Here is an 18,810-nt window from a genome sequence, read left to right as displayed (position 1 = left end):
ATTTAGGTAATAAAAGGGGACACCAGTGTAAAGGAGCACATTGATGGGGACAACTAATTGTTAGTTGTCCCTATCAGAGTCCCCCCCCCTTACATTGGTTGTCCCCTTTTAGAGTGCCCATTTATACCTTAGTTTACTATTTAATTTGTAGGCCAGGGGCAGGAGACCGAGTAGGCTGCATGAGAAGACGGAATAATTTACCCTTCTGTTTTCCTGTAATATACGGAAGAATATACCCTTCTGTCCTCCTGTAATATACCCTTCTGTCCTCCCGTAATATACTCTTCTGTCCTCCCGTAATATACTCTTCTGTCCTCCCGTAATATACCCTTCTGTCCTCCCGTAATATACCCTTCTGTCCTCCCGTAATATACCCTTCTGTCCTCCCGTAATATACCCTTCTGTCCTCCCGTAATATACCCTTCTGTCCTCCCGTAATATACCCTTCTGTCCTCCCGTAATATACCCTTCTGTCCTCCCGTAATATACCCTTCTGTCCTCCCGTAATATACTCTTCTGTCCTCCCGTTATATACTCTTCTGTCCTCCCGTTATATACTCTTCTGTCCTCCCGTAATATACTCTTCTGTCCTCCCATAATATACTCTTCTGTCCTCCCGTAACAACTGTGCAGGTCTGGGTGCCCGCACTTGGACACAGACTATTATTCCTGCCATCAAGTCGCTTTGTTCCAGTAGTTCCCAAACCACTAGATACACCCAGAGCCTCCTGCTATCCACACTAAATGACACAATAAAGTAATGTCCTGAGCAAAATGAGAAATAGGGTAGCACTCATAATCTGTACACCCCATAATCTGCAAAACTGGTCAAACTTAATGTTACTGATATGGTGGCAAATCAAAGTTACTGTGTATATACTGTCCGTGTATGTGTAGATTGGCTTTTTTTATTCCCTTGCTCCTGAGAGATTCATCTACTGGCTGGAAGTCACATCATCAGACTGGAGCAATAAAGGAGATCTTTGGTAGCTCATTGATACAGCTAAAATCCTTAGCAATTATTCAGTTGTGCTAACAGTTGATCGCTAAACAGATGGAAAAATGGCTACATACGGTGTAAGCTACACAAGTAACAAGTAGTAGCAGTCAATCTCACATGGTCTCACAATGCTCCAGTAGGGTTTAACCTCCTTGGCGGTATGATTATGCAGGATTACATTGTATTGTGTGTAAATGTCATGTTTGCACTTTTGAATTTCCTGCCGGCTCCGCCCCCCGCTGTGACAGCCCAAAAACGAAACTAAAAGCCGAATGCCGGCATCGGCCGGGCGCACACAGCAGAGGACACTGCGGGCTCGCAGGGACAAGGTAAGTGACACTTTTGCGCAATCCCGAGTGTGGCTCGGGGTTACCGCTCTTGGTACTGAAAATTTAACCCCAAGCCAGACTCAGGAATACCGCCAGGGCGGAAATCGGGGGTGGGGCACCCCTAGCCGTAGCCTGCATCTATGTCCAGAAGGGTGGCTCCAGGTAGAAAACAGGACATCCGCAGGTTGGGTGGGGAAAAAACTCAGCTGGAGTCGTTGCATCCAGGAGGATGGTTGCCACGCTTAAAAGAGGGGAACCTCAGGGCCATAGATCCTCAGATAGGGCAGGATGGGAACTGCCTCCATATTCCCCAGGATCGCTGACCCTGCTGACCGGGAAACATTGGCAGCAGGCCCCCGCAACTAGCACGCAGGCCTATACAGAAAATAAACATTGCGATGCTCCTGTTAGGCCGGAGGAAACACAAATAACTGAGGCATGCTAGTACTGATCGCTTTTTAGTTGGTGTGGATGATGTGTTTCCTGTTTCAGGTGGGAGGAGACTATCTCTCAGATGCTGTTCTGGAAGATGACTTGGCAAATGCAAGTTGCCTTGCTCTTTGATCTTCATACTTGTTCCAAGTCAGTGCCAGAGGGTCAGCAGCATGACAGGTAGGCAACTAATAGTTTCCAAATGATATGCAATGGCATCCTACATACTGTATAGCCTTCATGGCAGTTGTACTTTAACCTCCTGCTGTCCGCCCGTTAAGAAAAAACGGACGGCAGACTCGCATCAGCGTGTTGCCGTCTTCAGGCGCCATTTTTTCCTGCTCGGGCAGGAAAGACCCGCTCGTTTTTACAGCCGTTAACGACTGTTTCACATACAACCGATCAGCGGCTCTATAGCCGCCGATCGGTTGTATGGCGCGATTTTGTCGCGCCATCGCGTTATCCCCCTGCGTAATAGGAATAACAATAAGTGTAAAAAAAATATATATAAAGTTTAAAAAAAAGTCACAAATAAAAAAAGTAACCCCCCCCCCAAAATGTTTAGGCCCCCCCTTTGTTTACGCACATATAAACGTAAATGTGCGTCAGATGCGTCAGCACGCGAAAAAAACGACAATTGCGCTACACATGTTATATATCGCCGCGAAATTCGGAGTGAGAGCAATCATTTTAGGGCCATCAATCACTGATAACACTAAACTGATGAGCAGTAAAAGCTTTTAAAGCGTCGCCTATGGCCAATTAAGGGCAATGTAGTTTTTTGAGGTTTCGCGTGCGTGCGCAATTTTAAGGCTTGACATGTTTGGTGTCTTTTTACCCGACGTGACCGCGTCTTTTATATTTTACCAAAAAATTGGGTAATAATAAATGTTTTATCATTTAATATAGGGGAAACTGTTGGTTTTTTTTTAAATTGTCTGTAAATTTTCCTTAATATAGTAAAAAATTAAACCCGCAGTGGTGATTAAATGCCACCAAAAGAAAGCTCTATCTGTCCCTAAAAAATGATATAAAATTAATTTCAGTACAGCGCTGCATGACAGAATAAATTTCAGTCAAACTACCGCAGCGCTGAATACTGAAAAACGGCCTGGTCAGGAAGGGGGTTTAACACCCCGGACTTCAAGTGGTTAAAACAATTTATACCCCAAATACATTTACTTTAACTTTATTCTGTAAATAGAACATCTGTATAAACAATACATGGAAGGGGATGTATATGATCAACCATCTGTCTTCATTCATGTATATTTTTACAATTAGTGGTATACTACACACAGTAGAAGTTACAGTACAAAGTTGTGTGCTAAATCTTTACATTACTTAAAAATGGTCATAAATTTCACAGCTTTATTTCTTGGCCTATGTACAGCGCTAATGGAACCACGAAGGAGCTTGCAGTGAGTTCAGACGTAAGGTACCAACTTTTACGTGACATAGAAACTCAGTACCGCCGCGATGTATGATGTGGTAATCTGCATAAAGTAAAGTGTAAACAGATTGACAGGAAATGTTGGTCTTTGGCTAGTCAAACTACAAACTCTCTCTCTGACTATATACACAGATTTGACTTGACCATTACCAAACACAAACTGGAATTAGCTGCATATGAAATCTCTGCTTTGTCCGCAGAGAAAAGAAAGAAAGAAATGAAAGTCTTATTTCAGCATCATGTAGTCCTATTCCCACTGGTATGTTATCCTGCTGTAAAGTACTTGTCTCCTCTTTGTGCTTGTTAGAATGGGTTGAGTCTTATTCCTGTTCCTAGAGGTGAGAATGGGTTGACCTTTGCCCACATTAAAGCATCATTCAATGATATTGCAGACTTGCCATCTTCTAGGAAGAATACAGGTCCCTGTGAGACACAAAAAGCATTTCAATAAATGACAACACTACGCAGACTTCAGCTATTCAATGGTGGAGCACAGATGCCTAAAACACATGTAAGGCAAGGAACAAGAAAATCTTACCTTAAAGCCCAACTGACCCTCTAGTTTTAATGAGCTAAATACATTCTAGGAAAGTGAGTGCCGAGGTCTGACATGTTCCCTTTCGTGTCAGACCTAGAGCTCTCCAGTTATTGAGGACCATGAGCTTTGCTGATTAGAGAGCTCTGACCCAGTTTGGTACGTGTTAGACCCCTGCAATGAGACTGCTTCTTCCGCAAAGAGATCAAGAGTCCGCTCTACAGCTGCTGGCAGGGGTCAGGCTTCTTGACTCATAGTTTTAAGTCAGGTACCTTAACTATTTACAAAAAAGGATCATATTTGTTCATCACTTGGCTGTAGATCCTCAAATCATCTCTGAATTGGTGCTAACATTGTCCTTCCTTCTGGAGGGTGGCTATTTTTGTTCCCCATGGTCCCCCATGGCTCCAAGATCACCCCTGTGATAGACTACAATCTCAAAACACATTATTACACTAGACATGACATTGTCAGCCATCACGGGAGGGAGCTTGGAGCGGTGTCTAGTTTACAACTTACACAACTTATTCTCCGCTGCTTCTTCCAGGTCCCCAGTCATTCTGATCGACAATTGGGCTGCCTGTGATATACTTTTTGAATGAACTATCTGGATGACACTGACAGAACCAAGTACTTGCTGCACAAAATAAAAGACAAGATGACATGGGTAAGCAGTGGAGTTGCTTGGAAAGCAGCCAGGAAGTCCTTCATTGACCTGAATGTAAGGTCAAATATATCCATAATTAGGGCTCGGAGAAATTGGAGGTACTCAAAGAGAATGCCGGCAGTCATATGTTCCATTATATTTCAGAATGCTCCCTTAAAAAACTATGGCTTTAAGCCAAGGTCATTATTTGTCTGGCAATTATGTTTTCTGCGTTGAATTAATATTTTATATTATAATGTTTTATTATTTCACCATTGTCAAACATATGATTAACTGTGTAGCATGCCCCATAGATATTATTAGTCATTAAAAAATAAGGAATACTTTATAAAGGTTTGTGAACATTCCAGAACACAGGTGATAACACATCTCTCCATAGCATTTTGAGTTGGTTGTCTCCAGAAATGTCCACACCACATGATATAAGTATAGAAATGACATAATCATATGCTTCTTAGCAGCATTCAATCCCACCAGATACAGGTAACACTTCAGTCTGAAGACAAGTTTCAAATCAGAGGGTTCTAAGATCAGAATGCAGCATGTAGTCCTAAAAACCATGACTTACTATAAGCATACTTAGCTCTCAATATGTTGCTAGATATTTCTTAACAGATTTATAAAATAAGGTTCTGACAAAAGGGGCTTGGCCTCTGAAACGCGTCAACTGGAGGAGGGTTTGCGTGTAAGACGGCTTTGGCTCAACACTAGCACTTCCATTACCTCATTTTGCTTGTTCATCTTGGTTTATCCTGAGACCTCATCTTTCCATGCTTGTTTTTATTGGGCGTTTGTAAGTACCTTTTTAGCTGTTATTTGAACTTTAATAAATCGGTTTTACACTATGGCGGCGCTCCTTTTGCTTTTCTTCTATCAGACATCCAGTTTTCCCTGACTGTGAGGAGCTGCCCCCGTGTCTTTAGAGTTATTCTCAGGAACAGTTACTTTTTGGCGCCAGTAATTTATTTTTGTATTACATTTATTATAACAGTTGATATTAATAAAAAACAAATAAAACTACTTAATCTGACATAAAATGGATTCCACAAAAAAATAAAAACAAGTTTGGATAATTTGCTGATGGCTTTGACCTTGCAAGGCAGAATTCTCTTCACTTCCTGCTCTGGTGACAAGTGACAAGCTTTTGATTTTCCTCTCACTTCCTGTTCTAGTGCAAAATGAAGGAAGTGAGCGTGGATCTTTTTGATACGGCCACTGAAGAAACTTGCCTTGCCCAAACTGAACAAAGATAAAGATTTAGCCAATGTTCCAATGGTCTGTGCACATCAGTGAAATACATCTTACCTGAATCCGTAATCCTGTTAAGCAGGATACATGGACATCAGAATGACTTGGAAGATTGGATCCTGTGACATAGTCTGGCCCAATTAATCCTTTAAGAGGTTCTTCTTTTATTCTTTGCACAATACTTGAATAAATCTTTTTTTGTAGCTCTGTAGGGGGTGTGTATGGAAGATCATCACCTGACCTACATAACAAACATTGCAGAAAAAGATGGTTACAGTATATAAACATGGTGTGCATCCATTCACGTATACACTCTTGTAACACAACAGTCCCTATAGTGTATTTTCTACTTTTACAGGTGAAAGATCCGTCAATATGGTGACAGATACAGACTGGCAGAGCTTTACATGTTTGATCAGTGTAAGAAAGCAACGTCTAATGTTTCAGAGACTTTGGAGATACTCAGCCAGAAACTACTCCAACATAGCTTTCAGTAGCTGAAGTCTGCGTTAGGTGATGAACTGGTTGGTCCTGAAGATTTAGACTTTGGCAATCCTATGCGAAAACGTAAAAGAGTTTTCCACTTTTAACAAAAACAGTATAGACTAGTCGGGTTCTCGGACTTCCACCAATCAAGTTGATCAAATAGTGTCAAAGAGAAGCCCTGACACTACTATAGAACTCAGATGTGCAGCCATTTCAGCTTTAACAAGTTCTGGCCCATATCCATTGGTTTCATTGGGTTGGGAGGGGCTGCATGGGAACTGACTCAATCATTCTGATGGGAAGGGGGTTTAACACCGCGGATGTCAACTGGTTAAACATTGGATGAAATGTTTAATTGGTTAGAGATTATGGTTGCCAAGCACAGAGCCTCCATTGTTAACCAGTCAATGTAGAATGAGAGGGCCAGGCAGTTTTTTTTAGCATTTGAATAAGTAAAGTAATAGAAAATGTAAGTAAATTAGAAGTGGAGTAGACTCTCTTTGCTCTCTTGAATGCTGGACACTTACTGTTTAAACAAAGTTTAATCCAGCTTTACCCTATCATTAACCATTCTATATTTATCTATGTGAAACTGTGGTGATCATGTCACCCGATTTACTATGCGTTTTGGGGGGGGGGGGGAAATGACTGGTGTTGAATCGGCAGTTTGGGTATTTCTTCTATTACGGAACATACTGACACTTACTTGTTAGTGGATAGGGTACACGATCTCCATGCGTCCAGTTCCACTGAGAGCTGCTCAATCTGTAAGGGAACAGACACTTCCCGACGTTTCAAAAGCTGACTGGAAAATAGTATTGTGAAAAGAAAGCCGTGACAAATGAAAAGGAATACCTAACAGTAACAGCCATAAAGAGTACCAAACTACAGTGTTACCAACTTACAGCGTACTATAAACAGTTTTATTTATTTTTTTAAATGATGCCGAGTTCATTTTAAAGTAACTCCGGTATGTACCATATATATATATTGGACACATTGATAAAAATACAGTCAATGCAATCCCATAGTAAAATATAAATTTTTAGGCAAACTGGTCTGTGAATGACTGATAGATGCTCAATATTTTGGTCTGTAATTAGCAACATGTAGAAAGTGCACAGTTTGCAACCAATCAGCACGTAACTTTCATCTCAATTGTACAAGTAAGAAAATCAAAAACAATGTACATTTTTTTTTATAGATTACTACTGCTGAGATTGAATCTGTTTTTTTTGTGTGTGTGTGTGTGTGTTATAAACTTGCAGATTTGGACTTGTTTTGTGCTAGTAACATATCTCTACACTTTATTACTAAGAATGACTTACCTTGTATATTCATAAAGTGCAGGAACAATGCTGGTATAATGCCTTCTAATAGCTAGCAAAGCTCCAGTGTATCCACAAACTATGAGAAGCTCATTGCGTACTCTGCAAGAAAAAATAATCATTAATATCTCACGCAGAATAAACCAGCTTACATTGTATAAGTGTTACCTCAAGTATTGGATACAAAATGACAATGGGCACCACCTTTCACTACTTTCAGTGGAGGGGAATAGAGTTAGTGTAGCATATAAATCTCAAGTCATTTCAGTCAGAGGTTCCACTTTACAGCTCCCTTTGCGAGCCACTGTCACAAACCACCTTATTGGTCAATGAAGCTGTCCAACAGATTTCAGAAAGATGTGGTTCAGGGGACGTGGCACCTCAAAATGAAGTGGGGGATACATACAGCTTTTATGGGAAAAGAGAAGATTTGTAAAAAATACTGCAACTTACTGTATCTTTGGATCTACTCATGGTTTCAACACATATGACCTCTGCTTATGTACTGTATTTTTTTTATTGCATGCTCTGTTTGAATTGTCAAGAGGTTGACTTTAATGTATTCAACCCTCCTAAAGGCCTCAGGCCCCATGACAGCATGGACAACCATTCATGTATAAAAGGGCCTGCCTTGACTATTGTGGCCGCTCCTACTAGACAAGAAGAAGGCTTACCTCAAAAGTCAGGGAAATCAAATTCCATAGTAACAGAAGCACAATAGATATATTTGAAATAGGCATAAAATGGTACGTTTTACATGCTAAATGTTTATAATTCCATTCATCCACATTCAGGGCCCATTCACACCACATCCAGATCATCTCCAGACCAGACCAGATTGTTTCCGGACCAAAAATGCATCCTAATGTATCTCTATGCTATTTCTGGCCTCTCTTCACACGAGCACAGTCTGTTCCAGACCAGAAAAATACTGCTTGTCCTATTTTGTCTGGCCTGGAATGCACTGGAACTACGGGCAGGTACACACCATTTTGTGGACCAAATCTGGTCCGGAAAATGGTGTGAACCTGCCCTCAATCCATGCACCATTACAAAACAGCATGGCTAAGGCCATGATCTCCAATGCAGTTGAGCAGCACAACTTGGTCAACATCCCACGCCAAACCTGAGGACAATGAAGGAACAGCAGAGCATTGTTAAGCCCATTTATGTGCTCTTCCCTTCTCAGTGTTAAGCTGGCCATACACCTATAGATTTTCTGTCAGCCCCGCTGGCTGTCAAAATACCTGAACAATCCGATTGGATGCAGACATTGTTCAGGTATTTTGAGAGACTGCAGGGACAGCTAGCAAGATACTGAAGCTTGGCCCAGTGGGAGATTCCTCCATCCACACAGTTTAGCATAGATGGAGGAATCTGTCTTTTTCCATCTGACCATAGAAAATCTGCAGATAATCTATAGGTGGATGGCCAGCTTTAGACTGCAAAGGGGAAAAGCCTTGATTGTCTCAGAGTGCTGACCCTCTTTCCTCCAACCTGAATGCTGTTGTGGAGGGGATTATGGGAGGCTAAAATCTATCTATATGTTGCCTGTGATGCTTATCTTAGGGGGGAGCATTAACAATAAAGGCAAGATTTCTAACAAATCCAAGTCATGTCTACCTCCCTCCAAGAGCTAATTGGCATCCTTTAGAAGGCATTTATAATAAGAAATTCTTTGAACAGAGGAAGGAAGGAGGAGCAAAAGTACTCACTCACTACATTTATGAAGTACTAATCTCTCCGTTCTGATGTAACTGAGAAGATTGAGGATTGGACAAATAGAATCCAAGGTCCAGTCAGAGCTGCTGATTTGTTCTGCAGGAAACATACAAAAAGCAATCACTGTATGAACAAATATAGTCATTTATAGGGTTATATAAATTCATGAGCTATAACTTAATAATACAGATAGCAGGCCAAGTAGGGGCAAAGGGAACCTCAGCTTCCTAGACCAATAACCACTGCCACCCCCACTACAAGGAACTCTTATTTCTGCCAACCCCACTACAAGGAAAAATGTGATATTAAATGTGACCCCACATTTTTTTTTAAATCAAAGAAAGGGAAGCGGTAGCACTGGTGGTTTAGAACTGAGCTTTGCCTAAGAGGGAACATAAGGAGAACTGCCCACCACACCCCATTGCCTTGGAATGGCATAACAATGGAAGGAGGGTAGGTATTTTCCTACATCCTGTCAGTGGATACATCTGTATTACAGTATAGTGTAAACCGGTTATGTCAATAGGACTGATGTAAATGTATCTAGATATTCATTCATATTGTGTATGGAGGAGTATCTTCTTCCTTTATTCACCTTAGCACCTACAGTATAAAGCACAACTTAAGGAATGGGCATATTTCGCTAGAGTGTATTAACAAATCTAAAGCCCAACTTCAGCCCAAACTGTTTTTTCAGTTTCATACATGGCCGCATTAAAATAAATACTTAATGTCATTTCTTTTTTCTGTATGTAGCCTCATTGGGGAGACTTCACCTCACTTCCTGTCCTTCTGGCAAACTGAGGACCAGGGCAGCAAGTCACATACAGTAATAATAACTGAAAAAAGGGAGTTGTTACAATCCCAAAGGGATGTGAGGGCAAATATCTCCAATAGAGATGCATACTCCAATAAAATGGGTTGTACACCTTCCCTACTCTGTCAAAAACTAGAAAACAAAGTTTTGGCTGGAACTGGGCTTGCAGAAAAAAAAATAGATTCCATAGATTCTGTATTAAGATGCTATAGCCATATGGACTCAAATGGGGACGATGTTATTAGTGTTTCCAATAGTGTTATAGTTTTCTTATTTTACATCACTGATATAGCATCTGTACCTTTTACAAAACTGATGCCAATCGGCAGGGCCTTTTCTGGTTCCGAACTCAGCAAGTAGTATTTGACAGCTTGGAAGATGTCTCCGTCTGCATAACAGGTCTCTGCCATCTGTACACACTCCTCCACACACGGCAAGTTACACTGTAAAGCAAGATGCAGAAAAATGATAAAGGGGGAATATAAAGAGTGTGCTGCAGCGCTAATCTAACCACAGCATGTGGTTGCCGCTGATAATATTATAATATACAGTATACAGGCATCACCAACAGTTCAAGCACGTATTAGCAAAAGAAGGATGCTTCAGGTACAAGAGGCTCCAAATCAGGGCACCCACACCAAGAAATGGATACATGGACTGCACTAATGCTAGTTAGTTATTAGAAATATTAATAGCAATAGTAGTAAATATACCAGCTTGAAAGACATATAAAAAGCTCAGACTGAATAAAAATGTATTTACTGTAACTGGCAATGCAATAATAATTATTATCAATAAATATAAAAAGGAAATTCCCAGAGCTCTTTCATTTATCTCCTTAGCGTGTGATCATTATTACAATGCTGGGGTGTGTCTGAGAGCAAAATATATGGCTGTTACATGTGCCGGAACTACTCAGGCACCTTGATTTGTATTCCTGTGGAAAGGCTATAGGGAGAAGGAGGAAAGTTTCTTTCTTACCTTTGGCAGGGGGATGACAAAAATGATTAGAACATATTTTCTGACCTATCCATCTAATTCACCCCACCCCCTATGGGAGTAGTTGGTTAGTGGGTGTCTACCTGCACCCAAAGACATGCTGAGAATTGGCCATAGAGGGTGTAACGTGACTGTAGAAAAGAGCACAGAAATGACTATATGACCAGATAAAGTTTTTAAAATGGTCAAACATGGGAAAAGCAGCCTTAGGCATTGTACGTATAAACAGACATAACCCATAACCAGTAAACACTGCTAGCTAGATGGCCTGACCAAATTTAGCAGCCTCAGAATGCATCATGTAAATTGATAATGCCTCTATGACTAATTTGCTTACCTAAATAATTTTATGGACATGTGCTTTTTTCGAAACATGCTCTATTTTTATTATAGGCTGACAAATGTGCAAAAATGTAAAACAAACTTCCATTTTTTAATACATTCATTTTTTTTTTTAGATATATATGATAACTGTATCTGGCAATTACTGTAATAAACAGATTAGCATTGCCACCATCAGTCTGAAGTAGCATCTGCAGCCTAATGGCTTACTTTGTCAATGAAGCTTCTAGCCTGCATGTGATCGCTATGTCATAGCCAAAATAGTGATCATGGGTTCAAGATCCACCCTGATTTTTTCCTGATCGTAGTGGGTGCCAGAGTTGTCAAGAACAACCAGTTTTAACCCTTTCGCTGCCAAGGACGTACGTCGTACGGAGCTACAAAAGTGCTTCCAGCTGGCCAGCTCAGTACGCCGTACGGACCTGGCATTTACAGTTCTACTATAAGCTGATGGTCGCTTTAGCGACCATCAGCTTATAGTAGAACTGTTCAGCAGACTGTCCCCTTTAAATTTATAGCTGTCATCAGCGGCTCACAAGCCGCTGATGACCGCTATTTTAAAAAATACCGGGCGCCCCCTAGCACAACCCCTCCTCCCCCCCACATAACATACACATATTGAGGTGTACGCCATGCACATGCGCTGCAGTGCGTTGTTAGAACGCATCGCAGTGCATGATTTTTTTTATGTATTTTTTTCTTGAAAAAAAATTTAATTAACTGTGGCAGCGCATGGCAAAGCTTTGTGACGCATTGTCACGCAAACGCTAGTAACGCAGCAGTTGAAAATCAAATCAATAGGAAAAAATTGCAGAAAATTCAAAAATGGCTTGGCCAGCTGATTTGAAAAATGTTCCGGAGGGCTTGGCAGCGAAAGGGTTAACAGCAACCAGCCACCATAAAGTATCGATAAGGGGCTTCCAAGACAGGACCTGTCTTAACTTATCCCCAGCAAGATGCCCTGTACAGCTTGTTGACAGAAAATGGTTAATAGAGGAGCTTTTATGTCACCTGCCACTGGCTACGAGGCACTTTGTGAAGAAAAGGTGTAATGAGCTAAATGTCTCAGCTCCCCCTTTTACTACTACATATGAGACAGACTATCATTTGATGCTTCAACAAAGCTCCACTCTTTTGTAAATCTCCCCCATGTGGACGCACTGGGGGAATTTGTCAAAACTGGAGCTGGGGGCGCCCGGTATTTTTAAAATTAGCGGTCATCAGCGGCTTGTGAGCCGCTGATGACAGCTATTAATTTAAAGGGGACAGTCTGCTGAACAGTTCTACTATAAGCTGATGGTCGCTAAAGCGACCATCAGCTTATAGTAGAACTGTAAATGCCAGGTCCGTACGACGTACTGAGCTGGCCAGCTGGAAGCACTTTTGTAGCTCCGTACGACGTACGTCCTTGGCAGCGAAAGGGTTAAATGTGTTGTTACCCTGCAATGAACAAATCTGCTTTCCAGCTCTTTCAGGCACACCATGCCTCACTCTTCTGATTATTAAAATAATAATCAATGCACCATACCCTGATATCTCTTTTTTTAACAATATATGAGAAACAAACCCCAGGACAATATCTTTCGGAAACATACTTTGCCGTGAAGGTCGTTAATCTCTGCAGTGCATCCTGGGTAGAAAGCGCACAGCTTGACTAAGAAGAGCTCATTATCAGGTATCATTCTGAGGAGATCTGCTGCCAAATCCCTGTAAAAAATAACCAATGCTCACATAGACTGTAGCAGAGGCATGGTTTACAACACAGCATTCCTCAACACAACTATTTATAGAAAGAATGTCACACACATGTACTGTATTAGCAGTCTCATCCTCTGTACAGCATCACAGAATCACAAGGTTATTTACATTGTTACATACTGTATACAGTGGATTAGGCTGGAGTAAGCACTGGACCATCCAGTCCATTCTATGTGTACATGTAAGATAATGCATGCACACTGTAATTAAAAAAACTTCACTCTTCACACAAGCAATATATGAAACAATGCATGTATGGTATTCATGAATAAAGCTGCCTTGTACAGTACTGTATATGAATAAATACAAAATGTTCATTAGACATATGGACTAATGTATAAAGGAAAGATCACATAGGATAAACAAAGCAATTCAATCCCAATTTCCAATAAATAAATCAAATAAAACATTAACATTATATGTAAATACAATATATTATATAGAGTATATCTCAGAAATTGGCATTATATTGCTTTGTTTAGAATATGTGACACTGTTGTTCAGCCTTTTGTCTTCAGTAAACCAGGAGATGTCATTGTTCCTGTTTTTAACACTCATTATTTTATTCTCTGTTTTTAATCGCCAAAATGATGAGTGATAAGTCTGACTGCAGCTGATGGACTCTGACTTAAGCTGGCCATACACCTATAGATTATCTGCAGATTTTCTATGGTCAGATGGAAAAAGTGCAACAGATTCCTCCATCTACGCTAAACTGTGTGGATGGAGGAACTTCCCACTGGGCCAAGCTTCAGTATCTTGCTGGTTGGCCCTGCTGGCTCTCAAAATACCTGAACAATCTGATTGGTTGCAGGCAATGTTCAGGTATGTCAAGAGCCAGCGGGGCCAACCAGCAAGATACTGAGACTGGTATTAAAAGGAGCCTCTTCAGATAGAAAAGCAGGAGCCAATGGTAACTTGCACTTGCTAAGCTTCCAATGTTAACTTGCACTTGACTTGGAGCTGTCATCCTCATCCTTTATTACTGGCAAGTCACTGAGTTGGATCAAGCATACTGGCGTTAGTAGTCAGGATACCTAATATGTAGATACGTTTGTGACTCGTTGAATATTGAAAGAAGAATAAAGATGACAGCTCTACAGATGCATTCTAAAGAAGCATTGGCCGCTCTTATATTTCTCTCCTGACAAATAAACATGAGTCAAATAAGAAGCTTAAATATGGAGCAGCAGCAACATCTAACGGTACACGATGGTACTACAGGGCATCAATTAGAATTGCCAAAGGTCTGACAAAGTTGTAGTAAACATAAAATGAGAGAGAGAAAGAGAGAGAGAGAGAGAGAGAGAGAGAGAGAGAGAGAGACAGAGCACATAGAGCACTGCAGTCCCGAAGATCTCTACTGTATGGCCTGTCCAGCACCACACAGCCTTTGGCTGACATCTTCCAAAATCCTCCGATCTGTATGAAAAACTGTCCACAGCTTATAGTGAATAAGGTCTCGTTCACACCTAGGAGTATTGCATATGCGCGTCTGTCGCGCGACCGTTTTTTTACCTCGATTTGCGGTAAAAAGGTTGCGCGACCGTCGCGCGTTTCCGAAGGCTACTTGGCTGTATCCCAATGGAAACGCGCAACAAAACGGCCCAAAGTAGTACATGTACCTTTTCAGGCGTGGGCCGTTTTGTAGCGTGTTAGGGATGGTCGGAAATATGCCAAGTTGGGAACGAGACCATTGAATACAATGGGATTTATATTTTTGAGCGTTTTGTAGAGCGTTCGTCGAGCGTAGAACGCGCTACAAAACGTTCAGGTGTGAACGAGGGCTTAAAGTGAAGGGAGATCACATCACGCGCGCCCAAGTACAGGCTGGAATATTTCAGCCAGAGGCTGTGCCAAGCTGGGATAGGCACACAAAGAACGTATCTGGACAGCAATCATGTAGGTAATTACACGCTATTGCTGAAATGTTAGAGGAAAGGGATGGATATGTATACTAAAAATAAAATTTCCCTTTTAAAGCTAAAAAAAAAACTATTTTGTTTTACCAAACCTTGCTTAATTGTACTTACTATGAGCACTTTTTTTTAGAGTTATCAAAGAGGAGAGTTTAAGCCATTAAAGTGATTTTTCATTGTAGTTTGGTGAAGTAATGGAGAAAAAAATGGGGTTTTTCTCCTTGGTGGCCGGGAGCAGGAGACTCCCGGGGCGCCAGGGAGAGTGAGATGTTTGGAGATCAACCCTGGTTAGCAACCAGGGACGCTGATCCCTCTGAAAGTGGCCGGAGCCAGCCGTAAGAATAGCCCGTACAGCACCCCCTCGGTTCTCCTGAACCGAAGGGGTCCTGGGGCCGAAGCCAGCCGAAGGATCGGCCGAAGCTATGGCCAGATCCTTCGGCAGCTTTGTGAATAGACCCCCATGTGTGTCACCAAAATTCCCCTGGCAACAATATTCACCAACTCCATTCATAAGATACATGCAATCTTATGTTTAATCATATGTGAATATCATATTGCCATTTTCAAGAATCATCTTATTTTATTTTTATGTACAAAGATGTTAACCACTGCAGTTTTCATACCTTTGTACCTATTATGGACCAGAGCAACTTTTACATTTTCACTATGGGCTTGTTTATTCAGCAATATCTTAGTCATTATTTAAGATGATTTAATTGGATACATGTAAATCTATAATATGCCCATTTTAAAACGGCACTAAAATATTATTTTGTTTATTTTTTTAATACGACTTTGAAAATAATGAACAGCTAAATGAAAAGAAAAATAATATTATTAATGGTAAAAAAAAGAAATACAAAAATCAGCCGAAAAAGATATAGCTAAGGGGAGAAAGGAGGTAATTAGTGCTGACTAGGATTAATTAAAGTTTTAAGACAATTTAAGACACTAATTAATTTAAGACACTTAACTCCGGAGTTAAATCTTAAAAATGCATTCAAGTACTTTAACTAATAACAAAATGTATCTTATTTGTGTATCACTCAGCTGTAGATCCCCAAATCATCTCTGAATTCATGCTGACACTGTCCTTCCATCTGGAGGGTGGCTACTTCTGTTCCCCATGGTCTCTGTGTATGCTGTAAAGTATTCACCACTCTAAGCTCGCTCCTGTGATGGACTACAATCTCATGTTTAGTTTACTAATTTGTTATGAGATTGTAGTCCATCACAGGAGCGAGCTTGGAGTGGTGACTAATTTACAACACACACATGGACCATGGGGAACAAAAGTAGCCACTCTCCAGAAGGAAGGACAGTGTCAGCACCAATTCATTGTGACAGCTCTTGCTATGTACTACATAGCAATTCATGCCTGTCATTTTGACAGCCGGTAATTGACGTTAACATGGGTGGAAGAATCGGCGGCAGGGTGAGAGGTAGGAAATATGCCCTAGAAACTTTGTTGATTTTTTTGTAGGACATATGTCCTATGTTTAAACTCCTCCGGTAGTTAAAAAAATGTAGAAATTGACAAAGGTCTAAGTGAGAAACTTCTGAAACTAAAGTTAGCACTATTGATTTCAAAATTGCAGTTTTACACATCTTAAAACATTAAATGAAGGGATCAAAATGTAAATGCCATTGAAAAATGGGTAATACTCACAATATCACGCTTGATAAATATGACCCATTGTGAATGTAATAGCTTTTATTGGCCTCTTTCACAAAACAAATGCTTGTACTCATTACACAGCTTGAATAATTACATGCAATGTAGGGCTATACACACCATGTTGTCACTGTCATGCATTTTCTTGCCAGCAGTTCCAGTGCATATTGAGTTGCTCGAGCAGCACTCTCTCCGAGGACCGTGCCGACACATACCGCCAGCTCCAGCTCATTGCCACGAATGAGGTTGGCCATGGCCAGCTTAAATAAAATACAAATACATTGTATACATTTTACTTAAGTAAAATACAAATACATTGGCTTTACTAGAATGTCTTTTGTATATGATTACAGACTATATTCAGTAGTAGAATTTAAGGATGGTGAAAGTTTTTATCTTCGTATTTTAATTATAGGGCGTATCAAGCACTTCATGCATCACTGGAATAACAATTTTTAACTGTGGTCTACTGCTATTTTAATAAGTTAACAGGAAATGCTAATGAAATAATCTAGTTACAGGAAAAGTTACAGGCAAAGCACACTAACATAGTTATTCCCTAAGGGGTGAAGAGTTTGGAAAAGGCAGGAGAAGTGAACAATCTAGGCCAACATCGCTGAACTGGAAAGTGAGCTGAATAGGAGAATTTTTCCAAATCAGCTATTTTGTCCTAGATTGTTCACTTCTCCTTCTCCAGGCTCACCTCAATGTTGTCTACTGCCAGGTGACAGCATGCTGCAAGTACAGCCCGCCCATCCTGGAAATACCACTCTGCCAGTTCTGTACTGACTCGATGCAGAAGCCTGTACAGAGGAAAGTAAGAATGAAAGAGTAAGATGGCATTCTACTTCCTGCTAAACTAGCTCACAAGCTTGATGACCAATTAACTGAAAGTGGCATGCCTCTGAACTGCAAGTAGATGGACATATGACCACTTACTCTGTGTAATCTTCCACATTGTTGCCTTCAGTTGGTGATACAGTGGTTACTGAAACATGATCAGACTGTATGTTGCCTTCACAAGCTGCCTAGAAGTAAATAAGCAAGTTAATCAGTAGAAAGGGCTTAGTGTGTCTTTTTTTTCAGGCCATTCTAATTTTTCCGTTTCTGAGCATGCAATGGTCAATTTAACAAATATTGTTTTTTTATATATCTTGGGGGCTCCAATGACAACATTTTTCAGCAGTACAGTAGTTTTTGTCTTTGCTTTCTTCTACAAGAGCTTAATATACTGTAGGGGCCATTCTCTCAAAGCCACCAAAGCAACTAAATGGCTTCCTGATCAATTCAGGACTAGGAAAACCAGGAAAAGTGCACATGGGCGGGCCATATACAAAACAATAGAAACAAAGTTCCCCAACACAGTCTCCAGCTAGTCAGCAAAACAAACCTAACTGAAAAGAAAAATTTGGGGTAAGTGTTTTTCCCCATAGTTCTCTTAAGGGTCACGGGAGGACATATACTAGCATCCCCCGGGGATCAAAAGCTCAGTATACCGCGAGCTACAGCTCGCGGTATACTGAGACCGCTGCAGCCGGGACGGATCCCGACGTTACTGTCGAGATCCACCCAGCTGCGTGAGTGACAGCTGGCTCTGCCTATCTAGAGGCAGAGCCAGCTGTGCCCACCCCCTCCCCTGTTCCTCTAGTCAAGGCTGGAGGATCGGAGCATGGAGGGAGGGAAATTCTGCAGGGAGCCGTGACTGACAGTCCCTGCTCTCTGCGGGGAGATGATCAAGAAGTGAGCGAGCGACGGTATGTGTTCACTCACTTCCCGATCTATTGAGCCGACATGTGACAGTTTCATTGTCACACGTCGGCTCAAACTATGAGGATGAGTGAAAATCACTCACCTCATAGTTCTCCTTTTATATTACAATTTTTTTTTTATTATTGTTTTGGCAGAAAGATTAACAAAATATCAAAGTACACCAGTACAGAAAGTAAAGATAATAACATAAAATAAGATAAAATAAAATAAAATACACCCAACATGGGATACTTCTCAGCCAGATCCGGTGGCTTTACAAGGTATAGATAGTACCGGGTTTCACATCCCCAGTGGGGTCCTTTGCTATATTATGACCTCTAAAAAAACAAC

The 18,810-nt window shown here is 40.9% G+C and overlaps 1 protein-coding gene across 1 annotated transcript in view; it reads right to left on the bottom strand.

Annotated features, from left to right (window-relative positions):
* Positions 1-2,950: 2,950 nt before the first annotated feature.
* WDR17 (WD repeat domain 17) overlaps positions 2,951-18,810 on the bottom strand; it is a gene marked incomplete at its 5' end in the record, with an annotated part of 30,175 nt that continues 14,315 nt past the window's right edge. Inside the window, 10 exons of the mRNA XM_018573224.1 lie at positions 2,951-3,637; positions 5,722-5,905; positions 6,857-6,955; positions 7,479-7,580; positions 9,194-9,296; positions 10,319-10,460; positions 12,954-13,065; positions 16,831-16,970; positions 17,414-17,513; positions 17,650-17,738. Of these exons, the coding sequence (XP_018428726.1) occupies positions 3,518-3,637; positions 5,722-5,905; positions 6,857-6,955; positions 7,479-7,580; positions 9,194-9,296; positions 10,319-10,460; positions 12,954-13,065; positions 16,831-16,970; positions 17,414-17,513; positions 17,650-17,738 (1,191 nt within the window). The remainder of the gene's footprint in view (positions 3,638-5,721; positions 5,906-6,856; positions 6,956-7,478; positions 7,581-9,193; positions 9,297-10,318; positions 10,461-12,953; positions 13,066-16,830; positions 16,971-17,413; positions 17,514-17,649; positions 17,739-18,810) is intronic.

The sequence above is a fragment of the Nanorana parkeri genome, unplaced genomic scaffold (genome assembly GCF_000935625.1).
Source record: "Nanorana parkeri isolate BGI_ZX_2015 unplaced genomic scaffold, ASM93562v1 scaffold2282, whole genome shotgun sequence".
NCBI lineage: Eukaryota > Metazoa > Chordata > Amphibia > Anura > Dicroglossidae > Nanorana > Nanorana parkeri.
Note: the sequence above shows the minus strand (reverse complement) of the source record. Positions and strands in the feature narration are given on the sequence as shown.